The 25256-nt window shown below is 30.8% G+C and overlaps 4 protein-coding genes across 5 annotated transcripts; 2 read left to right on the top strand and 2 right to left on the bottom strand.

The window, feature by feature from the left end:
* Positions 1-1142: 1142 nt before the first annotated feature.
* On the bottom strand, positions 1143-4126 carry LOC110611263 (GABA transporter 1). Of its 2 annotated transcripts, none has more exons than XM_021751478.2 (7): positions 3732-4126; positions 3525-3647; positions 3252-3346; positions 2967-3063; positions 2710-2840; positions 2291-2506; positions 1143-1923 (listed from the first exon to the last, which is right to left on the bottom strand). In XM_021751478.2, exons 1-7 carry the CDS (start codon positions 3952-3954, stop codon positions 1528-1530), a joined length of 1281 nt encoding a protein of 426 aa, XP_021607170.1. In that variant the 5' UTR covers positions 3955-4126; the 3' UTR covers positions 1143-1527. The 2 variants fall into 2 exon arrangements, with proteins under 2 accessions (XP_021607170.1, XP_021607162.1); XM_021751470.2 differs by having other exon boundaries at positions 2967-3153; positions 3732-4125.
* Positions 4127-4343: 217 nt separating this feature from the next.
* Positions 4344-8026, top strand: LOC110611274 (signal recognition particle 9 kDa protein). The gene is made up of 4 exons (XM_021751491.2): positions 4344-4590; positions 4911-4979; positions 7494-7587; positions 7738-8026. The coding sequence occupies exons 1-4, from the start codon at positions 4519-4521 to the stop codon at positions 7812-7814; spliced, it is 312 nt and encodes a 103-aa protein (XP_021607183.1). The 5' UTR covers positions 4344-4518; the 3' UTR covers positions 7815-8026.
* A 6802-nt stretch (positions 8027-14828) lies between these two features.
* Positions 14829-17862, top strand: LOC110611253 (probable WRKY transcription factor 21). The gene is made up of 3 exons (XM_021751457.2): positions 14829-16149; positions 16301-16426; positions 17443-17862. Exons 1-3 carry the CDS (start codon positions 15383-15385, stop codon positions 17585-17587), a joined length of 1038 nt encoding a protein of 345 aa, XP_021607149.1. The 5' UTR covers positions 14829-15382; the 3' UTR covers positions 17588-17862.
* Positions 17863-21548: 3686 nt separating this feature from the next.
* LOC110611245 (40S ribosomal protein S15-4) lies at positions 21549-24664 on the bottom strand. Its single transcript, XM_021751446.2, has 4 exons — positions 24506-24664; positions 24203-24351; positions 24047-24104; positions 21549-21986 (listed from the first exon to the last, which is right to left on the bottom strand). Exons 1-4 carry the CDS (start codon positions 24506-24508, stop codon positions 21738-21740), a joined length of 459 nt encoding a protein of 152 aa, XP_021607138.1. The 5' UTR covers positions 24509-24664; the 3' UTR covers positions 21549-21737.
* Between the last annotated feature and the right edge of the window lie 592 nt (positions 24665-25256).

Here is a 25256-nt window from a genome sequence, read left to right as displayed (position 1 = left end):
AATTATATGTATTTGATTCATTATTTTTTTAAAAGCCTAATATGATTTGATTTAATAGTTAAATATATAAAATAATTTCATTTAAAAAAATATATATATATATATATAATAATTTATCTGCTAAATCTAAATTCGAATTTACAATCTCTAATACACTACTAAAAAAAAGATATTATATAATTTACCGTTGATAAATTTATTATAACTTAAATATCATTTTGTTTGAAAAAATAATTTGTATTTAAAAAATAATTTTCATAGAAAATATTTTTTAGCAAGATAATTTATTTTTTATTAATTTATTTTAATTTAAAAAATAAAATATATTAATAAATTTATATGTAAAGGACTTAATAAAAATTTTAAAATGTGAAAAATAACTTTAAAAAGGAAATATTTTTTTTAAATAATTTATTTTTTATTTGATAAAAAATATTTTCTATTAATTAAAATTTTTAAATATTTTAAATATTATAAAATATGAAAAATATTAAAAATAATAATTTTTATGAGACAAAAGGAGAATAATCTTATTACAGTATCTTAAATTAATGATAAGTTATGTAAAAATGATAAATAAATTTTAAAAAAAGTTTAGAAAAAGGAACATTCTTAGCATACGTGTTTGGAGTTAAATAAATAATAATAAAATTACTTTTACCATATCAATTACATTTCTGAAATTTTTAATTTATATTTTTTATTTTCCGTTTCATTTGGATAAAGTTGAAACTTAATCTATAAATTTTTAAAAAATTTACTATGACAAAATTTTTTAGTTAATTTCTTTATTTTAAAAAGTAAATTAAAAAATTATACTAATTAATCTTAATTTTTATAATTAAATATTATGCAAAAATTTAAAATTTCCATATATTATTAGTATATGTTTTAAAAACACGAAAAATTAACTAATAAGAATTTTAAAATTATAAAAATTAAATAATAAAATATTTAATAGCTAAAAATAACTGGGAAACTACTTAGTAGATTTTTTAAAATGTAAAAATATTTTAATATATTTTTTAAAATTAAAACACTAATTAATAAATTTCTCTTATCATAAATATTAAATAATAATTTTTTTCAAATTTTATGTGAAATCTCAAACTTTTATTTTCTCAAAAGTAAAATTTACTCTCTTTTAGAAAAAAGAAAAAATCTGGCTAGTTGCCTGCTTTTAGTAAAAACACTCCCTTAATACAAAACTGGCAAAAATAGATATTCTCTATTGGTAAGAGCAGCTTTAGTTCCATGCCTGAAATCTCTCCTTCTCAAATATGAAATTGTCCATTAAGAGCTCAAGCTCCCAATTCAATACACAAATAAATTATAAGCTGCTGTACCTATTGTGCACTTGGACAGTAGATGACAGTGATTTTAGCTGGCAAATGCAAAAGGTAAAGCAGGCAATCCACAGCTTCGCATGGTAACTATCTGTAACTAGCCCTTTGATCAATCTTCAGGTTTCATTGCAACGTGGAAGACATGGCAATATGGTAACCTGAATACAATAATCTAAACTTCTTACATATCGTGAAAAAACTTGTACGTCCTGATATCTTCAACAATAAATCGGACAGCACCAATGCAACCCAGTAATGCCACAACTGAAAACCACATAGCTATTGCAAAATTAAGAAGCTGCATTGGCACTTTAAAGTTTGTGCTCTTGGGCATTTTTCCAGATTTCAGATACATAATAGCAGGGAAGACAAAATCCAGAGGTGTGAACCCAGTTGCCCCACATATAGACACAAAGTCGCCAAAAAAAGGCATTGCTGCAGCAATAAGTGTGATCAACACAATGTAAATGGAGGTAAAAACAAGACGAATTAGGCAGTAATTGACAGGGATGTGCTCAGCAGTTTTTCTCCACAGCATCTTGTCCTCGAAGTAGGCATATGTAGGTCTGCAATATATCTAAACAAAGAAATTGAGTATTAGAATATCAATATTTAACTTTTGAATACATTTTCCGCCTAATCCAAAGGAATTAACCACATCTTAACAGTTTTTGAGCTAGCTTATGTAAACCAGCAATATTCCCTTTTTATGGTCGATGCGGGACTAGGAATCCCAAGAGTGGAATGTCAAAGAAGAACAACAATATGTGCTTTCAATTCACAAGAAAGGATTGTTATTCTACATGAAAAACTAGGTGTTGGGTATCTAATGCTTACATGAGAAGCTGTCTGATCATTAATGGTACACTCTTCTTCATCAAGTGTTTGTGCTGTGGATTGTGCAAAATTTAACAATAAATTCCTGACAAATTTAAAGAGATTACCTGATAGCATCCTGATATCTGAATAACAGCAAAGATATTTGCCATAACAATTGTCCATTCTGGGTGAGTTAGAGATGCCACAATGTAAGGCTGGACTTCTGATCCAAATGCCCAATATCCACAGAATGCCAGTTGCCAGTAAGTCAAGATAATAACTCCATATGCTGCTGATACACCTTTATATGTGTTCTTTTTTGCAGGCTCCCTCACAGTATTCTGGTGAGAATTCAAATATCATCATACAAAAATTGTTGAAAATGTTTGACCTACTACCTACCATTTCAAGCGTCCACTGCTTTGTTTAGACTTGACTTGGCCAAGCATCAACAGATTGATAGATACTAAATGAGGGGAGGAAATTAAAAATAAATGATAGAATGAGAAAGAGATCAATTTAAATAGTCATGAAAAATATAAACCTGTATTTCTGGAAGCATTGCATCCCCAAATGAAAAGGCAATTGCGCCCAGAGCATTGAAGGCTTTAAATGTCTTGAGAGGGGAGCTCCCCTGCAAACTGTAACTGACTGAATTCCTATCTATCTTTCCTCCTACAAGTACATGAAAACCATGAAATTGAGCTTGTTTCAAGTTCGACAGAAGACAATTAACTCAATATGACAAATTGGATAGAAAGAATAAACAAGCAAAAAATCAGATGATTTCTCCAGGCGTACCATTATATATTGTCACACCAATAGTAGTACCAGCAAAGCCAATTGTGCTTAACGTGCATAATGCATTTACCCATCTCAGTGAGTGGATATTAGGTAGCTGAGAAAGGAAAAGTTCAAATGTCCCAAAGAAAATAATGAAGTGCTGCAAAGTTAGTGTGCCTTCCTTGTGAAAGTATTTGTACACTGCCTGCAGAGCAATGGAGAATCAAAAGGAAAATGACAAAGAAATAAATGGTGCAGACTACTACACTGGTCCCATCATTGAATTGAATTTCGGTAACTAACCTTAAGACTGCTTCCAGCAGCAATTTGGATGGCAATGTTATTGCCTAAAGAAGCCACCTGCTGAAAAAATGCAATAGACCAGTAACCCCAGAATCCTTCAAGAATTAGAAAATAACATAGTCAAGCAAATAAAATCAAAGATCCCATTCAAAAAGCGAAGTAGAGCATTTGGAGAACGAACAATTGCTTGGTCGATTCTAATTTTGGATTATATCCCAGAAAAAGAAAGTGAAAAAAGAATACAAGAACTCAAGGAAGATGAAAGAGGCTAACCAAAGATGCTCCCTGCAAGATGCCTGTATGTAATCTGCTTCTTTCCATTCCATCTCCACAACGACGCAATCAATAGACTGGAATACCACGTAGCCAGTGTTGCACCCACCAAACTACTCACCCCTGAAATCCAGTTTAAAAAGATTGATGGCTGTAGTTTCACCTCGAAGGCAAAACAAACGAAAATCCATATCTATAGGAATTTACCGAGAGGCCAACCGAGAGAAGCAAGAGCAAAAGGTAAAGGAGCATAAGCAGCAGGGGTAGCGATGGTTGTGGCAACGTGAAAAGCTGCGTGCTTCCACGTGCCTTTGCCTTCAGGTTCTGTTGCAGAATCTGCAATAGCTACTCCTTTTGTGTCTTCTTCTTCATCGTCGTGCTCCTGTCTAGGTTTATCTTTCTCTGCCTCTGTTGGGTCAAGGTCATCCATTTCAGGGCCTTACTTCTTCTGCAGCTTTGTGGTTGTGGTGCTCTGAATGATAGTACAGACAATTATTGAGAGTCCATTTGATGACGAAATACGTCGGTTTTTTGTACTTTCTTGCAGAAGAAAGATCAAAAACATAAGTTTTTTTGTTTTTTGTATTGGCTGATGTTTGAATTATGGGTACATATGAGTGGCAATCTTTCGATGTCTAGGACAAGATTGATTCAAACGGCACCGTTAATGCTACGTTGACATGGTTAGTCAAAGTATGGCCCCACTTCCTACTTCGGATGGATGGGTCCCATTCTCCCGTTATGCTTACCTGGAAACTTTTGATTGGCCAGCAAGCCGACCCCCTAATTTTCTCTTCATCGCTTCCGTTAAGGCCTCGGAGGGCACGACTGCGCCTGCTGTTAGGCTTACCCATCCCTAAAAAGGCTAAAACCTCATAAAAAAACAAATCAAAATCTCAGCACAACCTAAACTGAGTCGACGCTCGACGGCCCTTCAGATTTCTAAAATCCGCAATTCTTTTCCATATTTAATCTGCTATAATTTTCTACTATAATGGTTTACATAACTTCGTGGGACGAGTTCGTTGAGCGATCGGTACAGTTGTTCCGCGCGGACCCTGATTCTGTACGTTATTTTTTTTTTTATACCTTTTATGCTTTGCTTCTGTTTGGATGCGGAGAAATTGAAGAAAAAAAAAGAGCCCTAAAACGGAAAATTTCCTTGTATGATTTAGCAATATTGGAAATGAATCGTAGGAACGGTGATTATCATGGTTTCTTAGAAGTCCCTATTAATGGGATCCTAGGATCTGGTTGTTGATTTAATTGTAGTTTGTTGTTGCGTCTCTCATTTCTTTTCCTAATAACTAAAACTAGTAGGGCAAACATTATTCCGTTACTAATTTCATAATCTCTATTTCGTGTTGTATCGAATTGGGAATGTAGACGCGGTATGTTATGAAGTATCGGCACTGCGACGGCAAGCTGGTTCTCAAGGTCACTGATAACAAAGAGGTATTGGTATTAGTTTATTCCTTGTTTCTGTTCGTTTGTTTTAGTAAACAAGTGACTGAAAGTATGCTCAGATTATATATTTCGCCAACAAGTTTTGTCTATTTAGAATTTACATTATGTTAATGAACATGTCATGAATGCTATGGATTTCAAATTCACTTTTAGTGTACTTGTTTGGAATTATATGATCTAGAACTACAATTTTGTGAATTTGTGTATAATATAATGGAATTGTGCTTTTGTGAATTGGGGTTTTATGTCCTTTACACCTGACTGTTTGGGCGGTGGCAAACTGGCAGTTGCACTTTCTGTTTTATCAGTTGTGGCATGTCATTTATTGCTTGTTTGAGTAGACAAAATTTGAGTTCATCAAATTCTGAAGTTGCTGTGCTTGGATCCATTGGAATCCTCAATTTCCATAAATTATACGTCAATGTCATAAGTTTGCAGTACCAAATTACCAATTGCTTTGGTTTGGGAAGGGGAGGGAAGGAGCATTCTAGGTGCGCAAGTCAAGGCATTTAGCTCTAGAGGGAAATTTGCTAAGAAAGTCATTTGTAGTGACAAAAATGGGAAAGCATTTGGGTGATAGAAACTGAGTTTAAGAATATCATGCAAGAGCCCAGATTTGGGTTGAAGAGTTTGCTTCCTACTTTACTGTTTCGATGTACAGTGTAGTTAGTGCATTTAGAATTGTCTTCTGCCAAAAGAAAGGGGGGGGGGGGGGGGGACTTTTATAGCCCTTCAATAGGTTTTTGGTTTCCTTAGAATTTTATTTACAATTTTGGAATTGTTATGTTTGTGAGGGGATGGGGGATTGGCATAGGTTATTTGGTAGAATATATGGATCAGGTTTAAGTGCTATTTACAAAGTTCCATTGTCTAACCTTCACTATTATTGCTCTAGCTAGAGTGTTGAAGTTCTAAAGCATTCATTTCAATTTTATTTAAGATTAGGTCATAATGGTGTTTGTAAAGCTGACATTAAGTGCTAAAAATTAGAGATCTGAATAATTTAGTTCTTAGAACATCAGATACGAATTGCAACTGAGTTATCAGTACTTTTATTTAAATGCTGAGATTTTATCACTAGACCATGACATCTGGATTTAATCATTTTGTCCAAACAACTTAAAACAAGTTCTGAACAAATAAATAAAATGGCTAAGATAATGAAAGTGGTGACTATGATGGTGGTCGAGGATACTTGTCATGGCAGTGTTAGTGGCGTGTTACAGCAGTAACGGTGGTTGTGATGCTGATAGTGATGGTGATTGTGATTGTGATTGGGAAAGCAGTGGTAGTGGTAGAAGACAACCATGTCCATTGATGGTGATGGTAGCGATTTATGTAGCATGGAAACATAGAAACATCAAAATGGACACTGGAAGCAGCATTTCCTGAAATTATAGGAAACAGAAACATGAGGGGAAAACGTGTATATATGTATAAAAAATAAAGGAAATATAAATTTTAATCATTTGTATTAATTTTTTTTTAAAAAATACTTATTAAGTAAAAAAATGACCGGACATATGTAAACATGTTTCTTTATTCTCTTCAAGTCCTCCAACCCTCCCTTAATCTCTAGTCCCTTCTTTCTTTCTCTCTTATATCTCTAGTTTCCACCACAGAGATCCCTCTCATTCATGGCAATTGTAAGATCAATACCTAGAGAAGCTCATCATGCAAATAAAGGAGAAGCATGAATGGGAGACAGTGAGGCGAGAGAAGAGAGACTGCTGGGCTTTGTTTTTAATTTTTGTGATTTTTTTGACAAAAGAAACACATTTCCTATTTTTCCTAGATTAAATAAATGGTCCTGAAACATTTTGAATTTGTTTCCATTTTTTCTGAAACATTTTTTGGAAATGCAGGAAACCTTTCTTGACTTATGTTTCTGTGCTTCTTAGGTGGTAATGAGAGTTGTGGAGGACAGTGTTGTTGATGGTCCTACTGGTACTTGATAGTGATAGTAGTTGTAAATTGGTATTGATGGATAGCAAAATGGTGACAATGATGATGATACTTCTATTAAGTAGTGTTTTACTTTATTGTATTAGGTGGTTTAAAAATAATAAAAAAAAGGTGAAAAAGGATAACGTTATTACACTGAAATAACAAAAGAGTGTTTAAGTATTATACTTTTAGTGTTAATCAGGTTGTCAAGCAGCATGTCAGTCTATATTTTCACAGCTGCTCTTCTTCTTATTCTTTTAAATGCATGTATAGTAGTTTTATTTCATAACAAAAAAGAAAAAAAAAATACTGAAGAAATTCTATACATTGGTTGCACGTGAGTAGACAGTTGCTCAATATGCCTGTGGGATTTAATTTCTGTGCATGCGATGCTGGCCGGCAAATGTTGGTATTTGGTTTCCTTATATTCATATTGTGTGAATCCTATATCCGCCTTGCAAGAAGAAGATAACTAGGAGAAATATTTGCTGTATTCATTTCTTCTTTGTTTTCTTATCCTTCAGTAGTTGCCTTTCTCATGCCATCTTTTGCCAGTGTCTGAAGTTCAAGACAGACCAAGCACAGGATGCTAAGAAGATGGAGAAACTAAATAACATTTTCTTCACTTTGATGTCTCGCGGCCCTGACGGTATGGTCAAATTTTAGAATGGGGTTGCATTTGAATTTGCTGTAGTTGAACTGTTCTACAGAGGAAGTTTAAAGAAATTATTGGATCTTGATGCCTAAGCTGTTCTAACTAGTTTTCCCTTTTCTTATCTTCTTTTTTCACATGAGGCAGCTGATGTGTCAGAAGTTACAGGCAAAGAACAGACAGAAGCACAGCCAGGGAAGAAAGGAAGAGGAAGGAAACAATAACTTATCTAGCTGCTAGACGGATTATATGACTTATCTTACATGACTTGTGGATGAATTAAATGAATGTTTGGAATGCTTTTAGACATGTGGATGGTCCATATTAAATGCCATTTGTAGGGATTACCATTGAAAAAAAATTGTGGGATATTCAGTTCTTTTCTTAATCCCATTCATGTGGCAATAATCTGAAATACAAGTTTTTTTTTTTGTCATACTCTTTAGTTTTGAATTGAAGTGCTTGGTTTTAAAGTGGTTGCTATTGGTGGTTCCCTCAGAACAGCATCTTCTAACACTCAGAGAAAGATGGGTTTCATTCCATGAATTCTCCTCAGATCTCAATGATGGTGGTTCCTACTTCCTAGGGGTAAGCTTGTCATTGTTGACTAACTTTGGGTGCTGATATGATCAGAATAACAGTGACCGGTCTTTATAAACTGTGGTTTGGAATTGGAAGCTTAAACATGGGATGAAAGCATTAAATCGTTTGCCAAAGGCAACGATGTCAATGTTAAAAGGAACTTGATTGATGAATGTTATTAGCAACCTTCTTTGAGCATGGGTGCATATACACATTTAGACTAGGTGTCTCCTATTAGGACCCTAGAAAGTAGTAACATGTATTAGCTGTATATTCTAGATGAACCTTCTCGTTGTCTACAGCAGGTTAGGGGTCCAACCTTTGGACGTTTATAATTCATGGTTCATGAATCATCTGATTAATTAGAGATTCAAAAGGCTGTATACATTTGGAGACATGCATTTGAAATTAACAAGTCCTCAATCAACTGCTCTGCCCATTCATGTATCTATAATGTATATCCAGAGTCGAATTATACCTGTGCATATGTGTGACTGTGTGTGAGTGAGCTCCACCACTTTTACGACGCACATGTCTTGTTTGACCTGAGTGTATGAATAGTTACAAGGTTCTGGTCCAGTTCAGCACACACATAATGATGGAATTTACGAAACAAAAAGAATCAGAAAGATAGAATTCCAATTTACTGGGTCTGGCCAGAGTCCAAAGATAAGGGAAAAAGATATCCATGAACCCTCCAACTCCAAGCTGATTGGAATCGGAGGCGATCGATAGTGTATGAATTCGAATCCAATTAGTCTCTTTTCTTTGAATTGGATTAAATTGAAATTAGTAATTCAATTCTATTTTTAAGTGTATATATATATATATATATATTAAGCATTGATAGAGTAGAGTTTTGAATGTGAATCCACTTAAGTTGGGAAAGTATATCTACATAATTAAAAATGTTATAATTGTTAAATTGTATTAATCTGAAATTAAAACTGAAGCCGCTTTTAAACCCAACTAGAAATGTACTGTGGAAATGGAAACGGTTAAAAATTATGGGCAACGATTCAATTCAGGTTTGAATCAGGCAGTGACCAGAAGTTGAGCGTGGGAAGATGTAATCCAAGCTCCAATAATTGCCGGACCTATTCCTCCTCAGATCCCAATGCACTCGTGTTTACTTTAGTTCTGCTTTAGTCTTTAGCCTGCCAAAAAAAGAAAAATAAAGTTTTAAAACCATGTGCCTTGGAAGCGTTTGAAATTGTGGAGTCCTTTTGCAGACAGAAATCAAATGAAATGAAAATAAAAGCCCTTCTTGTATGTGTTCTTCATTTTGAAGGGACAGATAGACAGAATGCTTTTAAGTGGCTACCATACAAAGGCAGGGCAAAGTGAATTTTTTTAAAATTTTTTTTATTAACAGAGAAAAGGAGGAACAGGAGCAAGAGCAACCACAGTCCACAGTCCACAGTCACAGTGACAGCCACTCTTCTAATATAAAGAGTATTTTGCTATTTAGAGATTTTATTCCCACAAAGACAATTGAGATGAGTTTTTTGGTGTTAATTTCTTTTGAGGTGGAATGTTTCAAAAGAAAGAAACAAAGAAATGAAAAAGGTTCATGGGATTCCTAGACCATAATGTAAAAATGGGTAAAATTGGTGCTTCACATGGCATTACCTGATTGGCCTTTGCCAGTCCATAAAAAAGATGAAAAGTTGAATGTGCTTGATTGAAATAAGTAGAGTTAGGACTTTAGGAGAAAGACCATTTATGGCTTCCTAGTCCTATAGTAAAAAATAGAGTGAGAAGAAAATTAGCCAATAATTCACCATCACATAGAGCTCTAAAAAGGGTAAAACATTAAAAAAATATAATAATTATAAAAGGTGTATTACTTAAGTGCAATCCAAATTTAATAAAAGATTTTGTGCTTTCATAGCTTTAACTTTTGGAATAAAGTTACATTATGCCTTTCACTTCTTGCCCAAAAATTACACGCTTCCCATCTTCTAACGTTGGGAAGCTTTTTTTTTAAAAAAAAAGAAGGAATAATTCTGATTTTGCCAGTTACATTGAGCATGATTATATCTAAATATATGCTTTGATTCTGTTTTTATCTTTTGCTGTGTTTTTATAATGCAGACGTTATTATCATAATTAATGTAACATGAATTTTGGGCACCACGTAGTGTCGTGTTTTTGAAGTCTCAATATTCTTTTTAATTTACATACAACAAGTCCTGTCTTCATTCCTCGTCATTGCCTCGTGTTAATAGGCCATGAAGTGACTGCCCCTTTTTCTTCTTTTTTCTTTTTTCTTTTTTTAAAAATATATATTTATCATTTGATTTAAATTTTCTAAATTTATTAAAATATAAATATAACTCCATGTATTATTCTCATACTAAATTGTTTGAGCTTCAATTAATTTTTAATATAATTCATAGTTTATGTTAAAAATATATGTCGTATTTCTAAATTTATGTCTATCATTGAATACCCAAGTGGCCCAGATATGTTAATTTCTACAAATATATAAAATCATGCAATTTTCATTTTAAGTCAATAAAGTTGTAGAAATTTATTTTATTATTAGACTAAATATATTTAAAAAATATGTGAAAAAGTAGAAATGGTTACTTTATAAAAATAAATATTAAAATTGAGATTTGACAATTGTGTTAAATCTACAATTAATTCAACATAAAATCCTATGGTTTGTGGTCGGAGGCTATGCGTAAGCTCTGTAATAAGGTCAATGCGCATGCAAGAAATATTGACAAATCGACAAAAAAAAAAAAATCTTATAAAATTATTACAATTTTCATCTCATAATAATTATAATTTTAGATAAAATTTTATTTTAAATTATTTTTTTTAATGGAGTTTAAAAATTCAAAAAATAAAATCTAAAATTTTTTAAATTTATTCAGATGTATTTATTAATAAATTAAATTTTTTGGTGTTTATTTTAAATTATTTATTAATTTAATAATTTTAATATAATATTAATTTTTATTTTTTATATACTTTTTATTAATTTTTAAATCATTTAATAGCGTTCACATCATATACTATATTTATATGTTATAATAAATAAAATAAAAATATTTATATAAAGTAATTAATTACTTTATTTAAAAAAATAATTAATTACATTTTTTTCAAAATTTACTCATCAATTTATAAATTGTATGGAATATTTATTTAATTTTTAAATATTTTTAACAGAGCCTGAAGATTTCAATTCGTGAACGTTGAAAATTTTATACCATAATTGACACGAAGTGACATGTATGTTGACTATATGTGCTATCTATAGGCTCTACCGTAGCTTATTTTTGCTTTTATTTTATATTTTTTATATATGTTCCCCATTCAAACACAAAAAGATTAAAAAATTAGTTTGAATTTTAAAAAAATATTAAATTTTAATTTTTAAGGTAATAATTAATATTTTTAATAATAAAAAATCACATTTAATATCACATCATTAAGAATACTTTTAATTGTAATTTTAAATTAGGATAAAATTTGTGTAAAATTTTTAATTTTTAATTAAATTTTTAAAATTAAAATATTTAAATAAAATCATAAAAAATAAATATTTAATTTTTTTAAGCAATTGAAGTGGAGTTCCTTTCTCTTTCTAAAATATCACTTGAAATGAGAGAAATAAATAAATTAATTTTAATGTTTTATTGCATATTAAAGAGATGTATATTATCAAATAAGAAATAACATAATTTATAATAAATAAAAAAAAAGGTAAACTTAATATTATAGAAAGGAGAAAATATGTTTATCATCAATAGTATAAAAGATAATTCCATCTCTACCCTAAAAAATTATATTTAGATTTTTTTATCCTTCTTATTAATATGATAATTATTTATAATTTATTTTAAAAATAAAATTTTTTAAATTTTAAAAATAATCGAGTAATATAATTTGTATTAAAATAATAAAAATAGAAATTAAATTAAAAAATAAAAATCATATATTTTTTAAAAATGATGTGAAAAAAAAAAAAAGAAAATTGGGGCTAAGAAAGTTAAGATAATGGAAACATTAATAATTAGACGAGCGTGTGTTAGGGTTATAATTAAGAGAGAATAATTGTGAGTAGGGGTAGCAATGCCAATTAATTTGGACATTGATTTTCTGTGGGACATTCATTCACTCAATGATTTTAAAATTTAAAATATTTATTAATTAATTTTCACTTTAAAATTATTTAATTCAATTTTTTATATATTTTATAAAATAAATTATTTTTAATAAAAAAATTAAATTTATTTATGGTGGTTTATTTGCTGTTTAACTGACAAGGATAATAGTGAATATGAAAAAATATACACATCTTAATAGTGATATTTATATTAACGAGAAGCTTTTAAGTCAACGATGGTGGCCCCTAACTGGGCTCCACGCCATGTCAGACAGCGACCCCCTATTCCATGTTCCCCCGGCGCAGGATAGCAGGGAGCAGAAGCTTAGCAGTCAAAACGAACACCTTCACAGTCGGGGACGTGTCAGAGAATGAGGGGAGTGTTAAACGTGGCGGGATCTAATTGGATGTAAATTTTTTATTTTTTTTTTCACAACGGCTAAGATAGGATGCCCTCTAGAGCGAGCTGTGAGTTGGAGAAGTGGGGGCCACAACAGGCGGACATTTTGATAAGCCCCCGCAGACAGTCAGACACTGAGTATGAAAATTAAATAATAAAAAGCTTAAAAACAAAGTAAAAACGTTGCACATTGCGTTCTTTAAGCTCTTTTTCCAAATTTGTATTTTTATACGTATTTTGCTATTTCCACTCTTTTCGCTTATTTCCTAATCATCCTTATGATATCATTTCACTTTCCTTTCTCAGTTCTCACCATCTAATATGCGAAAACACCTTAATTCATCAAACTTTTACTTTTCAAAAATAATGAAAACTTATTATTTCTATAAAAATAATTTATCAGTTAATCTTTTAATTTTAAAAAATATATTATAATATTTTTAATATTTTAAACAAATTATTATTTAATTTATTATTAATTTTATCTTTAAATATTTTATTATTTAATTTTTATAATTTTAAAAAATTTATTAATTAATTCATTAATTTTTTTAAAAAATTATTAATTATTTTATTTATATTATTTTAATTTTTTTATAATATTTAATAATTAAAACAAACAAAACAATCGACTAATAAATTTCTTCGCATTATAAAATTTAAATAATAATTCTTTTAAAAATAAAATGTAATTAAAAAATCATATGTTAGTATCGATTACTTTTTAATCATTATTTAATTTAAAATTTAATTATTTATAAAATGGATACTAATTATTTTTTTAATTTATGATTACTTCTACTAAATATAATAATCAATTTTTTTTAATTTTAAAAATAAATTTATTATTCAATATATATATATATATAATTTACACTTCATCTCATAAAAATAAAATCATTTTGCTTTTTATCTATCTTAACTAAAATTATATAATTATAACCCTATACAACAATATTAATTTTTTAAATATTATAAAAAATAATTTTTTATAATTCATTATTTCGACCACTAAAACTTTATTGGTTAAAAATAATTATTATAAAAACAGTTAATTATTTTAAAAATAAATAATTATTTTGAAAGTGATTAGTTAAATATTATAAAAAATAATTACTTTCTCCGTTCTATTTACTAATAATAATTGCTATAGATGTGATTAATTATTTTAGTGATAGATAATTATTTTGATAATAATTAATCAAGTATTAATCTACTTTTTAATTACAAAATACTATTATAACACTAAATACTAGTACTCAGAGATTTAGCATGATAATAAATACATTTGAATAAATTTAAAAAATCTCAGATTCTACTCCCTCGATTTTTAATTTTCAATTCTCATTTTAAAAAAAATACTAAATATTATTTTTAAAATTATTATTATAAGAAATCAAAATATTAAATATTATTTTTAAAATTATTTACAAACAAAATTTATATTAAAAATGTATAAAAATAAATATAATTATAAATATATATTATGTATAAATAGTAAATAAAGTAATTGTATCACCTATGATAAATTTTGGTAACTATTAACACAGAATTGAATATTTAAGTTTTATTAATTATGTATTATTTGGTTTTAGGATTTTTTTTTTTTGAGTCGAAATCTGAAGGCCAGGAAAAGGGCAAAGATGTACTTGTCTTATGTAGAAACCGAGGTGGGTAAGACCACGTTTTGTAGTTTTTTTTTTTTTTTTTTTTTTTTTTCCAATAAAAAAATTACTTAATTGATGATAACAATTATAATAATCCTAAAAATATTCAAAAAAATATTTTTTTATCTGAAAAATAATATTTATATTTTATATCTGTTAATTACAATAAAAAAAAGGCGTCTGACAATTAATAAAATTTTTGGATAACTTTAAAAAAAAAAAAAAAAATAGTAGGAGGAAAGGAAGTCAGTGGGAGACAAAAACAAAGCTAGATCTGGAAGTAGTAAAACTGAAATCAGAACTGATAATTTTAAGGGAAAAATAAATATATATAAAAAAAAGGACTGAATTAAAAAAAAAAAAAGGAATAACCAAGGTCTTTGAGTGGGACCCACCCTCAAATCTGTGACAGAGACGGCAGTTTCATTTTTTCAGCTCCTCCTGTGGAAGAACTTGTTATTAATAAAATGCCTCTCTCTCTCTCTCTCTCTCTCTCACTCAAGAGAAGAAAAGGGGGAAAAGGAAAATCATAATATTAAAGAATAGAGCTTTGTATTCTTACGGAATATGGGTTGTGTGAATTCTAAAGCTAAGGCAAAGCAAAGTCTTCTATTTCACACCTTTCAATCTCCAACCCATGGAGGAACAATCTAGGGCTTCACATCTCAACAAACTCTACCGAGGTCTGTTCCTTTGGTGCTCCTCTTACTCCAGTTTCTATCATTTGCTTTTTTTTTTTCTTTTTTTTTTTTTAATGATATAGCCCCCTATGCTTAATTTGATCTTCTGGGTTCTCACTAATTGAAGCCTTTCAGAAGCTTTGATTGAAAGGGAATTCTTTTATGGTATCTGCTTTTCCCAAAAATGACTCTGTGGGCTTTGTGTTTTTGTCCTGAAGATCTATTACTGAACTAGGTTTTTTTAGATTTTTGGAGTTTTTATGCTCTGTTTTTGTCTGGGTACTTTCGCCTTCTGCCTCTTGGGTGATTAAGATACTTTTTGGAGAGTCGGATTATTATGGAGGAGGTTGAAGAAGCTAACAGGACAGCTGTGGAGAGCTGCCATAGAGTTCTGGGTTTGTTGTCTCAACCTCAAGATCAGGTCCAGTATAGGAATTTAATGGTGGAAACTGGAGAGGCTGTGTTTAGGTTCAAGAGAGTTATTTCTCTTCTAAATTCTAATTTAGGTCATGCAAGAGTCAGGAAACTCAAGAAATTACCGACCCCTTTATGCCAAAGTCTCCTTTTAGATAACCCACACCATAGAACGGATCTTCAATCCAAGAATTTTCAGTTTATGCAATCTGGCAGTTACCTTGATAGCCGCCCAATTCAGGAGTTGGGCTCAAATGCTAAGAATTCCCTTTGTTTTGGGACCCCATCTTTGGAGCTGAGTTCAAATGGGAAGAACCCTCTCCACCATTCCCAACAAACACCATCAACTCATTATAACTTCCTTCAGCAACAGCAACGTTTACAGCTCCAACAGCAGCAGCAAATGAAGCAGCAAGCTGAGATGATGTTTAGAAGGAGCAATAGCGGGATTAACCTGAACTTTGATAACTCTAGCTGTACACCTACAATGTCATCTACTAGATCTTTCATATCTTCCTTGAGTATTGATGGCAGTGTTGCTAATTTAGAAGGAAGTGCATTTCATTTGATTGGGGCACCTCGGTCCTCAGATCAGAATTCACAGCAACTCAAAAGAAAGTGTTCTGGACGGGTAGAAGATGGAAGTGTGAAATGTGGAAGTAGTGGAAGATGCCATTGCTCAAAGAAGAGGTAATTAATTTTTTTTATTATTACTATGATGATGACAATGATGCTTTCATTTATTAACATTTAGCAATTATGCATCTTTCCTTTACTGAAGATTTTAGTGTTCTTTTTTTCTTTTTAACACTCTAGTTGAAATATTGTGCTTTATTGGCAGAAAACATAGGGTAAAGAGGTCAATCAAGGTTCCTGCGATTAGCAACAAGCTTGCTGATATCCCTCCTGATGATTATTCGTGGAGGAAGTATGGGCAGAAGCCAATCAAGGGTTCTCCTCATCCTAGGTGTGTTTACTGTTTGCACTTTAACGCTGATTACATTGCAAGCAGTGGGCTTTGTTTAAAAAAATCATTTGCAAGTAAAAAATTCCATTGAATTCTATCACAATTATGCATGGTGTCTTTTCCTTTTAAATGATTTAAAAAAAAGTTAAAAAGAATTGAATTTTTTCATTCTAAACATGAGAATTAACAAAAAAAAAAAAAAAATCAATTGAATTAAATTCTTATAAAAGTTTAGTTTCCAAATAGGTTGTTTCTCGTTAAATAAACACATGCATCTGTTAATTTGCTGAAATTCTTTGCTGATTCCCTTATGTTTATCATACTTTTTTATGTGCATGTATGATCTAGATCCATTAATTCCTCATAGAGTGATTACTCTTATACCGCATTGTTCATCCACTGCCCCCTGCCTCCTGCTTTTACCCATATTACCTCCTATTCTAGGAAGTACTGAATTTGCTGAATGAGGACACTTTTGTCATTGCACCTATTATTAGTTTGATAACCAACAATTTTCATGAAGTAAAAATAACTCAAGTGACTTGTGAGGAATTCTGCTTTTACTTTTGTTCTATTAATTACCTTTTAGCAATGGCATACATCATACAATGTGAAGTTGCTTTGTTTGGGATATAACCATCCGAGGCTTGGTTTTACTTATTAATCAAAAGCCTTATAGTAATGCTGGAGTTTTGAGCAGGCAGGAATTCAGAGTTGGTGGAACTTAATTATTCAATCATGATTTTGACTTTAAAGTTACTCAGCAAGTAGAAGGGAAATTTGATTTTGCTCTCTTGTTCCAATTGAGGACAATTCTGATATTCAAATGACTGGTTGTTTGTTTTCTTCTGAAACACCAAACATTTCAATCACAACCCTCCCACCAATTGTAACACTGGTCATTTCTGATTTTTGTCGCTTCAGTACAACAGTCTATTCTAGGAATTGCATGTGTTCTAAAATGCTTACTTTTTGAAGAACTTGTTTGGATTGAGATGTTCATTTTGAACTTGCAGGGGGTATTATAAATGTAGTAGCATGAGAGGTTGTCCTGCAAGGAAGCATGTTGAGAGGTGCTTGGAAGACCCATCTATGCTTATTGTTACTTATGAAGGTGAACATAACCACCCAAGGATACCATCACAATCTGCAAACACATAATCCTCATCTACTGATTTCAAAGCCTCTTACTGTTCAATTAGTCTAAACTTATTTTATGAATGGCTTCTGTACATATTTTTTTCCCTCCTCTCCATCTCTCTCTCTTTTTTTTTTCCTTTTGCTCTGGGAAGTTGGCTTTTCAAAGCTGCCTTGGCAATTAGGCCAGAGATCTCGAAGCTAAGTACCAATCAAAGAAAAATGTAGAATTGGGGGCTTTAAATTTGAAGAACTTTTTCGCTTTTCCATGAAAATCAATGCTTGAACGTTTCTGAAAATTTTCCAAGTTGTTGGTAGCCTAAAGTGTTCTAATTTTATTTCTGATTGACTGTTATGTATGATAGATATTTGCCACATTGCAAAGATTAGCATTTAGTTTGATGATGGTTGAGATGTCTCTTGCAGTGTACATTGGACATATAAAGCTGGCAGGAATAACAATAGATTTGAATGAGTTGGTTATGAAATCAATTTCTTTGACAAGTTTAGGTCTACATGAAAGTCAAAATGAGCTGTCAAATATCTCTTCCAATCCTTGCTTACGTAAAAAGTTAAAAAAAGCATAAAAGTCTAAAGCATTTGACTTGGGCTTGCTCTCTTAGGAATCAGAATCCTCATAGCTTCATCCTGAGTACTTGTATTGCATCTATTCCTTCCACAAATTTCTGGAAGAATAATTCCACTTCTATCCAAACCCTAAAATGGGATTTGCAACAATGCATGTGACTTCCCAGTATGGGCTATCATGTCCTTGATATATCACTATTATGATTGGATCTCCATTGGTATTTATATTGTCCTGGGATAAAATTCTAAACCTTGAAAATTATGAGAGCCAAGACATTCTCTGTTACCAACCCTCCCTGCCTGATTTAGTAATACAGTCATAACCACCCATCAATGAAAGGTCCCATCGGCATTAAATAAAAAGGATCCCAGTCCCACAAGAGACTTTCCAGGGGTGAAGAAAATGCAACCCATCTTAAATAGAGGCAAAAGATTGAGGCTGGCTGGTCAAATTCTGCATGATGATGTAGTTGTTTGGTGTTGTAGTAGTGGGACAGCTGGGGAACCCCTTCATTTCCTTTCTTATCTTATGATTTATATTACCAAAAAGGACAAATTAGTCAGTCAATTAGAGTCATGGTTGTTAATGATTATCACCAAAGTTGAATGAGGTTAGACCCATGTTTTCAAATAATTTCTTCTGGTTGTTGCTGCATAATTTCATTACCTTGGGACAAAAGGAATTTGGACCTTGACCAGGTGCCTTGAAAAGATCTATGGATGCCATTAAATAAAACAATTTTTTTTCCCTATACATTTATATTAACAAGTGGGCTTTCTTAATCTTTTTGGTGTGAAATTTGTTTCCCTAACATAATCAAAATGTTCAATTTGTAATGAATTTGCTTCTGCTGTACTAATCTTTTTTCAAATCGGTCAGTACAAACAAGCGATGTTAAACCTTTTTTTTCTCTTTTTTTTTTCCTCTTTGGGAAAAATCAAATAAAGTGTACGTTGTTGGACAATTGGAGTCCAATGTAAGTAAGAGGCTAAGCCGCCGTTTTACTAGCCGTTACTTGTTGCCGGCCTCAACTAAATTCCAGTGCTTTTTGAATTCCATATGAATTTGGAATCCCAACTCTCTGCTTAAAAAAGTAACAAATAGCCGAAAAAAATATATATATGAAAGATTAAAAGAATGAATTAAAAAAAGATTGTGGGCGTCTTTTTAAATGGTAACTTTAAAAGAATAATATATTTATATTTATCGAAATTCGAATCCTTATAATCTAAAATTTTGATTAAGTTGATTCTCGTGGCCAAAGACGAAAGAATAATGTTGGGCAAATTTCCAAATATTAGTAATTTATTATTTGATAAAAGTAAGGATTAAACAATGTGTATGGTGCTTTTCTTAAAGTGTGCATGCTACTATTACATCTTTTTCTTTAAATAAAAAGAAGTTCATCAGCTGTCTAATAACTAAATAACAAAGTATTATAACGCCTCTTCTTGTTTCTCATCACACCACTCTATGCCGAATCTCCTCTTGATTCTTGTCTTCCTGAAATTAGTCTTTACATTATGTTAATCCATTTTTGGAGTTAGTGGAGTTTGAAAGTATCCTCGGGATCTGTAAACTAGAGTCTTATGTGTATTTCACGATGTCAGCTGGTGTTCAAGACTTTAAAACAAGTGAATTATCACCCATTTTAGAAAGTCTGGAAATCAACAGCTTATGAAGAAGGTTTTTTGAATCAAGTCTAGGAAGATAACCTTACCATCGGAAGATATTTTGAATTCGCTGAATCTTATACGTGTGCTACTACAATCATTGTAGCTGAATGCTTTCCACGATTGAAATTCAAATCTGTTTGCTGCACTCCACCAATTGGCTTATTAAAATTCACACACAGCCAACACAACTCCAGGTTAAATATGCAAGAGTCGGGAGCTTGGATCAAAGACATACCACAAATAACTTTTACTTAATATTAAACAGTTTAACTTAAATAATTTTGAGTTAACATAAAAAAAAAATTTCTATAATTTTGATTTTATTATAATTAGACAGTTTATTTTTTTTATCAATTAAATTCTGATTTTTTAAAATTACTCTAATTTGTACTTATCAATACTTATATTATTAAAAATTAATTAAATTATCACATCACTCTTTGTTAGTAAATTTTAAATTGAAATTAATAATAAATTAAAAACAGTTTAAATACTGTTCAGATTTAAATATCGTAAACCTCAACAAGTAGAATACCTTTAATTTTAAAATTATATTAAAATATTTTTATATTTTAATTAAAAAATACATATCGTTAGTTTGTATTTATTTTTATAAAAAAATTATATATTTAAATTAATCTTCTATTAAATAACTCACTCACTACTCACCAAACTCATCAACTAAGTGGTGATTAATATAAAAGTATATTAATGTAACCTTAAAATTACATAAATATTTTAATTATTTAAAATAAATTTAACGATAAAAATAAATAAAAATTAATGCATATCTTTTTAGTTATGAAAATAAATATATAAAAATATTTTAATATAATTTTAAAATTACAAAAATATTTTAATTAATTAAAATAAACTATATAAACACAACAGTAATTATTTCTTTTAAATATATTTAATAATAAAAAAAATAATTTTATAAATCTCTAATAGAACGCATTTAATTAAATATTAAAAAAATAAAATTTAATTGATAAAAAATAAAATTATAAAATAAAATATAAAATATTTAATAATTAATTTTAAATTTTAATGACTGTAATAATACAGTAATAATATGATATTAAGGTGACAATTCCATTACTTTTTCAATGAACAAATAAATACAAAATACAATTAATCAAATTTTAATTGATAAAAAAATATTACAACAAAATTAAAAATATAAAATTTTTTAACAATTAATTTATAATTTTATTATAATAAATAAAATTCGTAGTTTTAATATACTTTAAAATGAATAATTCAATTTTATTAGCTGCAATAATTGACAAACAATTCTTATTAATTTATTCATTAAATAAATTATTTTTCAACAAAATAATGCCACTTGTTGATGAAAAATGAATTTCATTAATTTTAAACTTTTGATATAAGAATTTCAACTAATTTAATTCCTTCATTTTACCTTCTTCAAGTTCCGCACATATTCCAGCACACAGACATTGACAAAGTGGCTAATCTGTACCCATATTAAGTGTAAATAGGCACGTATTACGGGCATTTACATACCAATAAGACTGTAGGCACGGATTACGGGCATTTACATACCAATATCGTTCTCTATGAAAGACCAGGCATGAAAAAAATGCTGATCTTCAACGTGCGAACAGTAATCAGAAGCACGCAGGGGCCCCAAAAGTTATTTTCTGGCCGGATAATTAAAGATCTCTCCCCCAAAACAGAAAAGTGGAGCATTTTCTTTCCCAAAATAGACATCAAGTCGATATTTATAACTCATTAACCCAAAGAGAATTTCAAATAAACTAGTTAAACTTTCCAACACTCATTCAACGTGAGGCAACACTGCTAAAAACAAAGGCAGCAAAATTTAAACTAAGATGGTAAAGCACTCCCATGCGGCCAGTAGTTCATGGCATATGCAAAATCTTCACTTAAGCGGAATAAACCTGGATGAGTGGGTAGCACCAATACCGGGTCTCCCATGCTTCACAGGCTTGTAAGAAATGGAGAACTCAGCTAAGTAATGGCCTATCATTTCAGGTTTGATTTCAACCTGATTAAAGGTCTTGCCATTGTAAACCCCGATAATGCTACCAATCATTTCAGGTACTATGATCATGTTCCGGAGATGAGTCCTGACAGGCTCAGGTTTCTCACCAGGTGGAGCCTCCCTTTTCTGCAACAAAATTTAAGAGCATTTACTTTGTTTTGGACATGAACATGAATGCGGCACAAATATGAACTTGAACTCAGCTTAACATAAAGAACAATACCAATATCCACCAATAAAAAAAAAAATTTATGGATCACATAAAGAACAAACGTAAGCATCAGCATTTTGTTGACTAACTACAAAAATGATTAAAATTTTTTATTTTTCTTGAAACAAGCCCTTCAAGTTAAGAAAGCAGAACACAAGCATATTTAAATAACAAAATGACAAAACAATTAGTTTCAAATAAGTAATTAAAGCATAACAAATTATTAACAAGCGCTCCAGCAAACTAAAACGGACTAATAAATGCAACAAGCACGAAAGCAAGAAATGCCGGTCAATAAGTAACAGTAATTAATCATCACCTTACAGATGAGGCTACAAAAATTCTACATGGGGCCATTATACTGCAACATGTATACTCAGCTTTCACCAAGAGATTTTACAAAGGATGCACATGGATGCAATATAGCACCACCTTCCATAATCTTATTATTCTACTCCCCCTATTCCATAATGTTTATCTACTTTACTTTTTCACAAAGATTAAGAAATAATATAAGTTAAAAAACAAATATATCAACTTCAAAATATACTCATCTTTAATATAAATGAGATCATTCAATTTTATTGGAACAATAAACCCTCATTAATAACATATGATTTGAGTTATCATTTGAAAAGAAAAACAAAGAATGATGGATTGTGACAAAATTAAATAGGTTTACAATAGTTAATTTATATGTTAATCATAATGTAAAAAAAAAGTGAACAATATTTTTGGAACAACTAAAAAAGGAAAAGTGGACAAAAATTATAGGTTGGAGGGAGTAAAAAATTACAGCATCAACCACATAGAAAGACCTTACCTAATCTTGGAATAAAACCACAGATCTCCAACAAAGTGATACAAGTAATACTTCAAAGCATATTTTGAAACTCCAAGGGCATAAAAGAAGTATCTATTGACAACTTGATAACATCAAGAGATAATCCTGTCAACAGAATGTAAGCAGTTTGCATCTTTAAACCCACTTGCACATGTTTAGCTTACTTTTTACCCCACCATTACTTTTTCTTCCACTGAGTTAAGAGTTGTTTAAGTCGCTTTTGTAATCCCATCCTTTGTGGTGTTGTTACTCTCTCCTTGTATGCCTAATTGCCTATGCAATAGCTGACAGTCTAACAAGAAATCTATCAAACCCGATAATGCCACACCAACTAAATAACAGACAGAAACTTCCTCACAGCATGATGAAATTGATTTGGCCAAGACCCAGGACCCACCATCACAAGGTGGTAACACATTCAACTGGTTACTGATACTAAGTTTGCATGATCTATCAGTCCCCTATACAGTTGGCCTTCTTCACTTTCTCATTCTGATCACTTAAACCAAAAAACTGCATTGTTTCACTACTATCTCCATTGATCTGAATTTCTTGAATTCCAAACTGAAGGGGTTTGGGCAACCATATCAATATAAGATTAAAATGTCTGCACCTGGGGCAAAAGGCCAGTCTTGCAAAATACATTTTAGGTTACATCAACAGGGAAAAAGGAGCAGATGATTAAGACAGGATTAAGGAGTCAAGAAATTGGAGGGCAAAGGGAATTTATGTTTGCTTTCATTTTGGGTACAAGTAGGCATACTGCAATTATTCAACAGATCTTCAAAGAACACGATGTAAAATAAAATGCGGCCGAAACTATAAAAAAAAGAAGTTACTGATTTTTCTTTAAGGTCGTAATAATTGGGGAAAAAAAGCAACAGGGCGTTTGTCATAAGAATTTTAGAAAATTTGAACTCACAGAGAAAGTAATTTAGTTGGACAAAAGCACGGAGAGGTAAGTAATGCAGTACATAGATCATACAAAAGGAGATGAACAAGGTAATCCAAAAGTCAAACATTAATAACAAGAATAACAAGAAAATAAATTAGTAAGGCGCATCCCACTACACCAAGCAAAATAAACGTTCATGATATTATTATTAAAAACTAATAAACAGAAAACCGTACCGCCTTGCGAAGCTTTTTTATTAACGCCATTGGCTTCCTCTTCAAACCTCGCTGAAACCTGAAACGAAAATAACACATATCGGAGAAATCATTATCCAACAGTAAATCATTTGAGGCTTCAAAAATAGAGAGACGCGATTAGTTGCTGCACGTCACCTTCTGCGAGCACGAGCAGGAAAGAGCTTGACGAGCTCATCAGTGGACATGTCCAAGAGAGCATCCAAATCCACTCCTCTGAAACTGAACTTCTTGAACGTTCTCTTCTTTGGCAGGCCTGCAGCAGCAACGTCGGTCTCAACATCGGCCTGATTATCATGAAAATAACAGATGAGAAATCAATATGAAATATGAAGCCTCTGTTTGATCCTTGAGAAGATAATAAGAAAATTTTAGATATTCTTCATTTGCTCTGAAATTACATCATTAATTTTGGAGATTTGAGAGTGTTCGGATACTCACCATGGCTATAGAGATGGAGAAGTTAAGCCCGAGACTGTGTATGCTGTGAAGACTAGGGTTTCGAAGGCGAAGAGGGAAATTATGGTAACATTTATAGGGTGCCCGATAAGCCGATGGATTGCGGGTTTTTAATATTTGAGCCTACCGGTCTGGATCCAACCCGCTTTCCAAACCCAGTAGTCATCTGCCGGTGATACATAAATAATATTTTCAGCTATTATATAAAAAAAATTAAAAAATGAAAACATTATAGAAACAAAGTTGAGGTCCGAATATTGTGATGAACTCCGGGAAGCTCCTATTTAAATACTTAACTTGGTAAAAAATTAAATTTTTTTTTATATTCACTTTAATTAATTTGATATAATTATTTTTTATAATAATTTTAAACTAACTTTCAGTGAAATCAATTTTTAATTAAAAAAGTAAAACTCTTTCTTTTTATTAATTTGACTAACTCTAATTTAGTTTATAGTTTTGAGTGTAGTCCTTATTTTGAATTTTAACTATGAAACTTCTAGCTTAGCTAGAAGCCATTGACCAGAGCTCTGAATATACAAGTTTCTGATTGTGTGAAACTTGTATCTTCCGCTGTCACGTACCACATAAATAAGAAATGAAAAAGTGAAAAGAAATTATAATAACTAACATGAAATTATTAAATTATTTGAAAAATATTTTAAATTGATTGAAAAATAATTATTAAAATTATTTAAGTAAGTTTAAGCTGGCTTTGGCAGTTAAATCAAAT

Source organism: Manihot esculenta, chromosome 1 (genome assembly GCF_001659605.2).
Source record: "Manihot esculenta cultivar AM560-2 chromosome 1, M.esculenta_v8, whole genome shotgun sequence".
Lineage (NCBI taxonomy): Eukaryota > Viridiplantae > Streptophyta > Magnoliopsida > Malpighiales > Euphorbiaceae > Manihot > Manihot esculenta.
The sequence above is the reverse complement of the archived record's forward strand: the minus strand, read 5'-3'. Positions and strand labels throughout refer to the sequence as shown.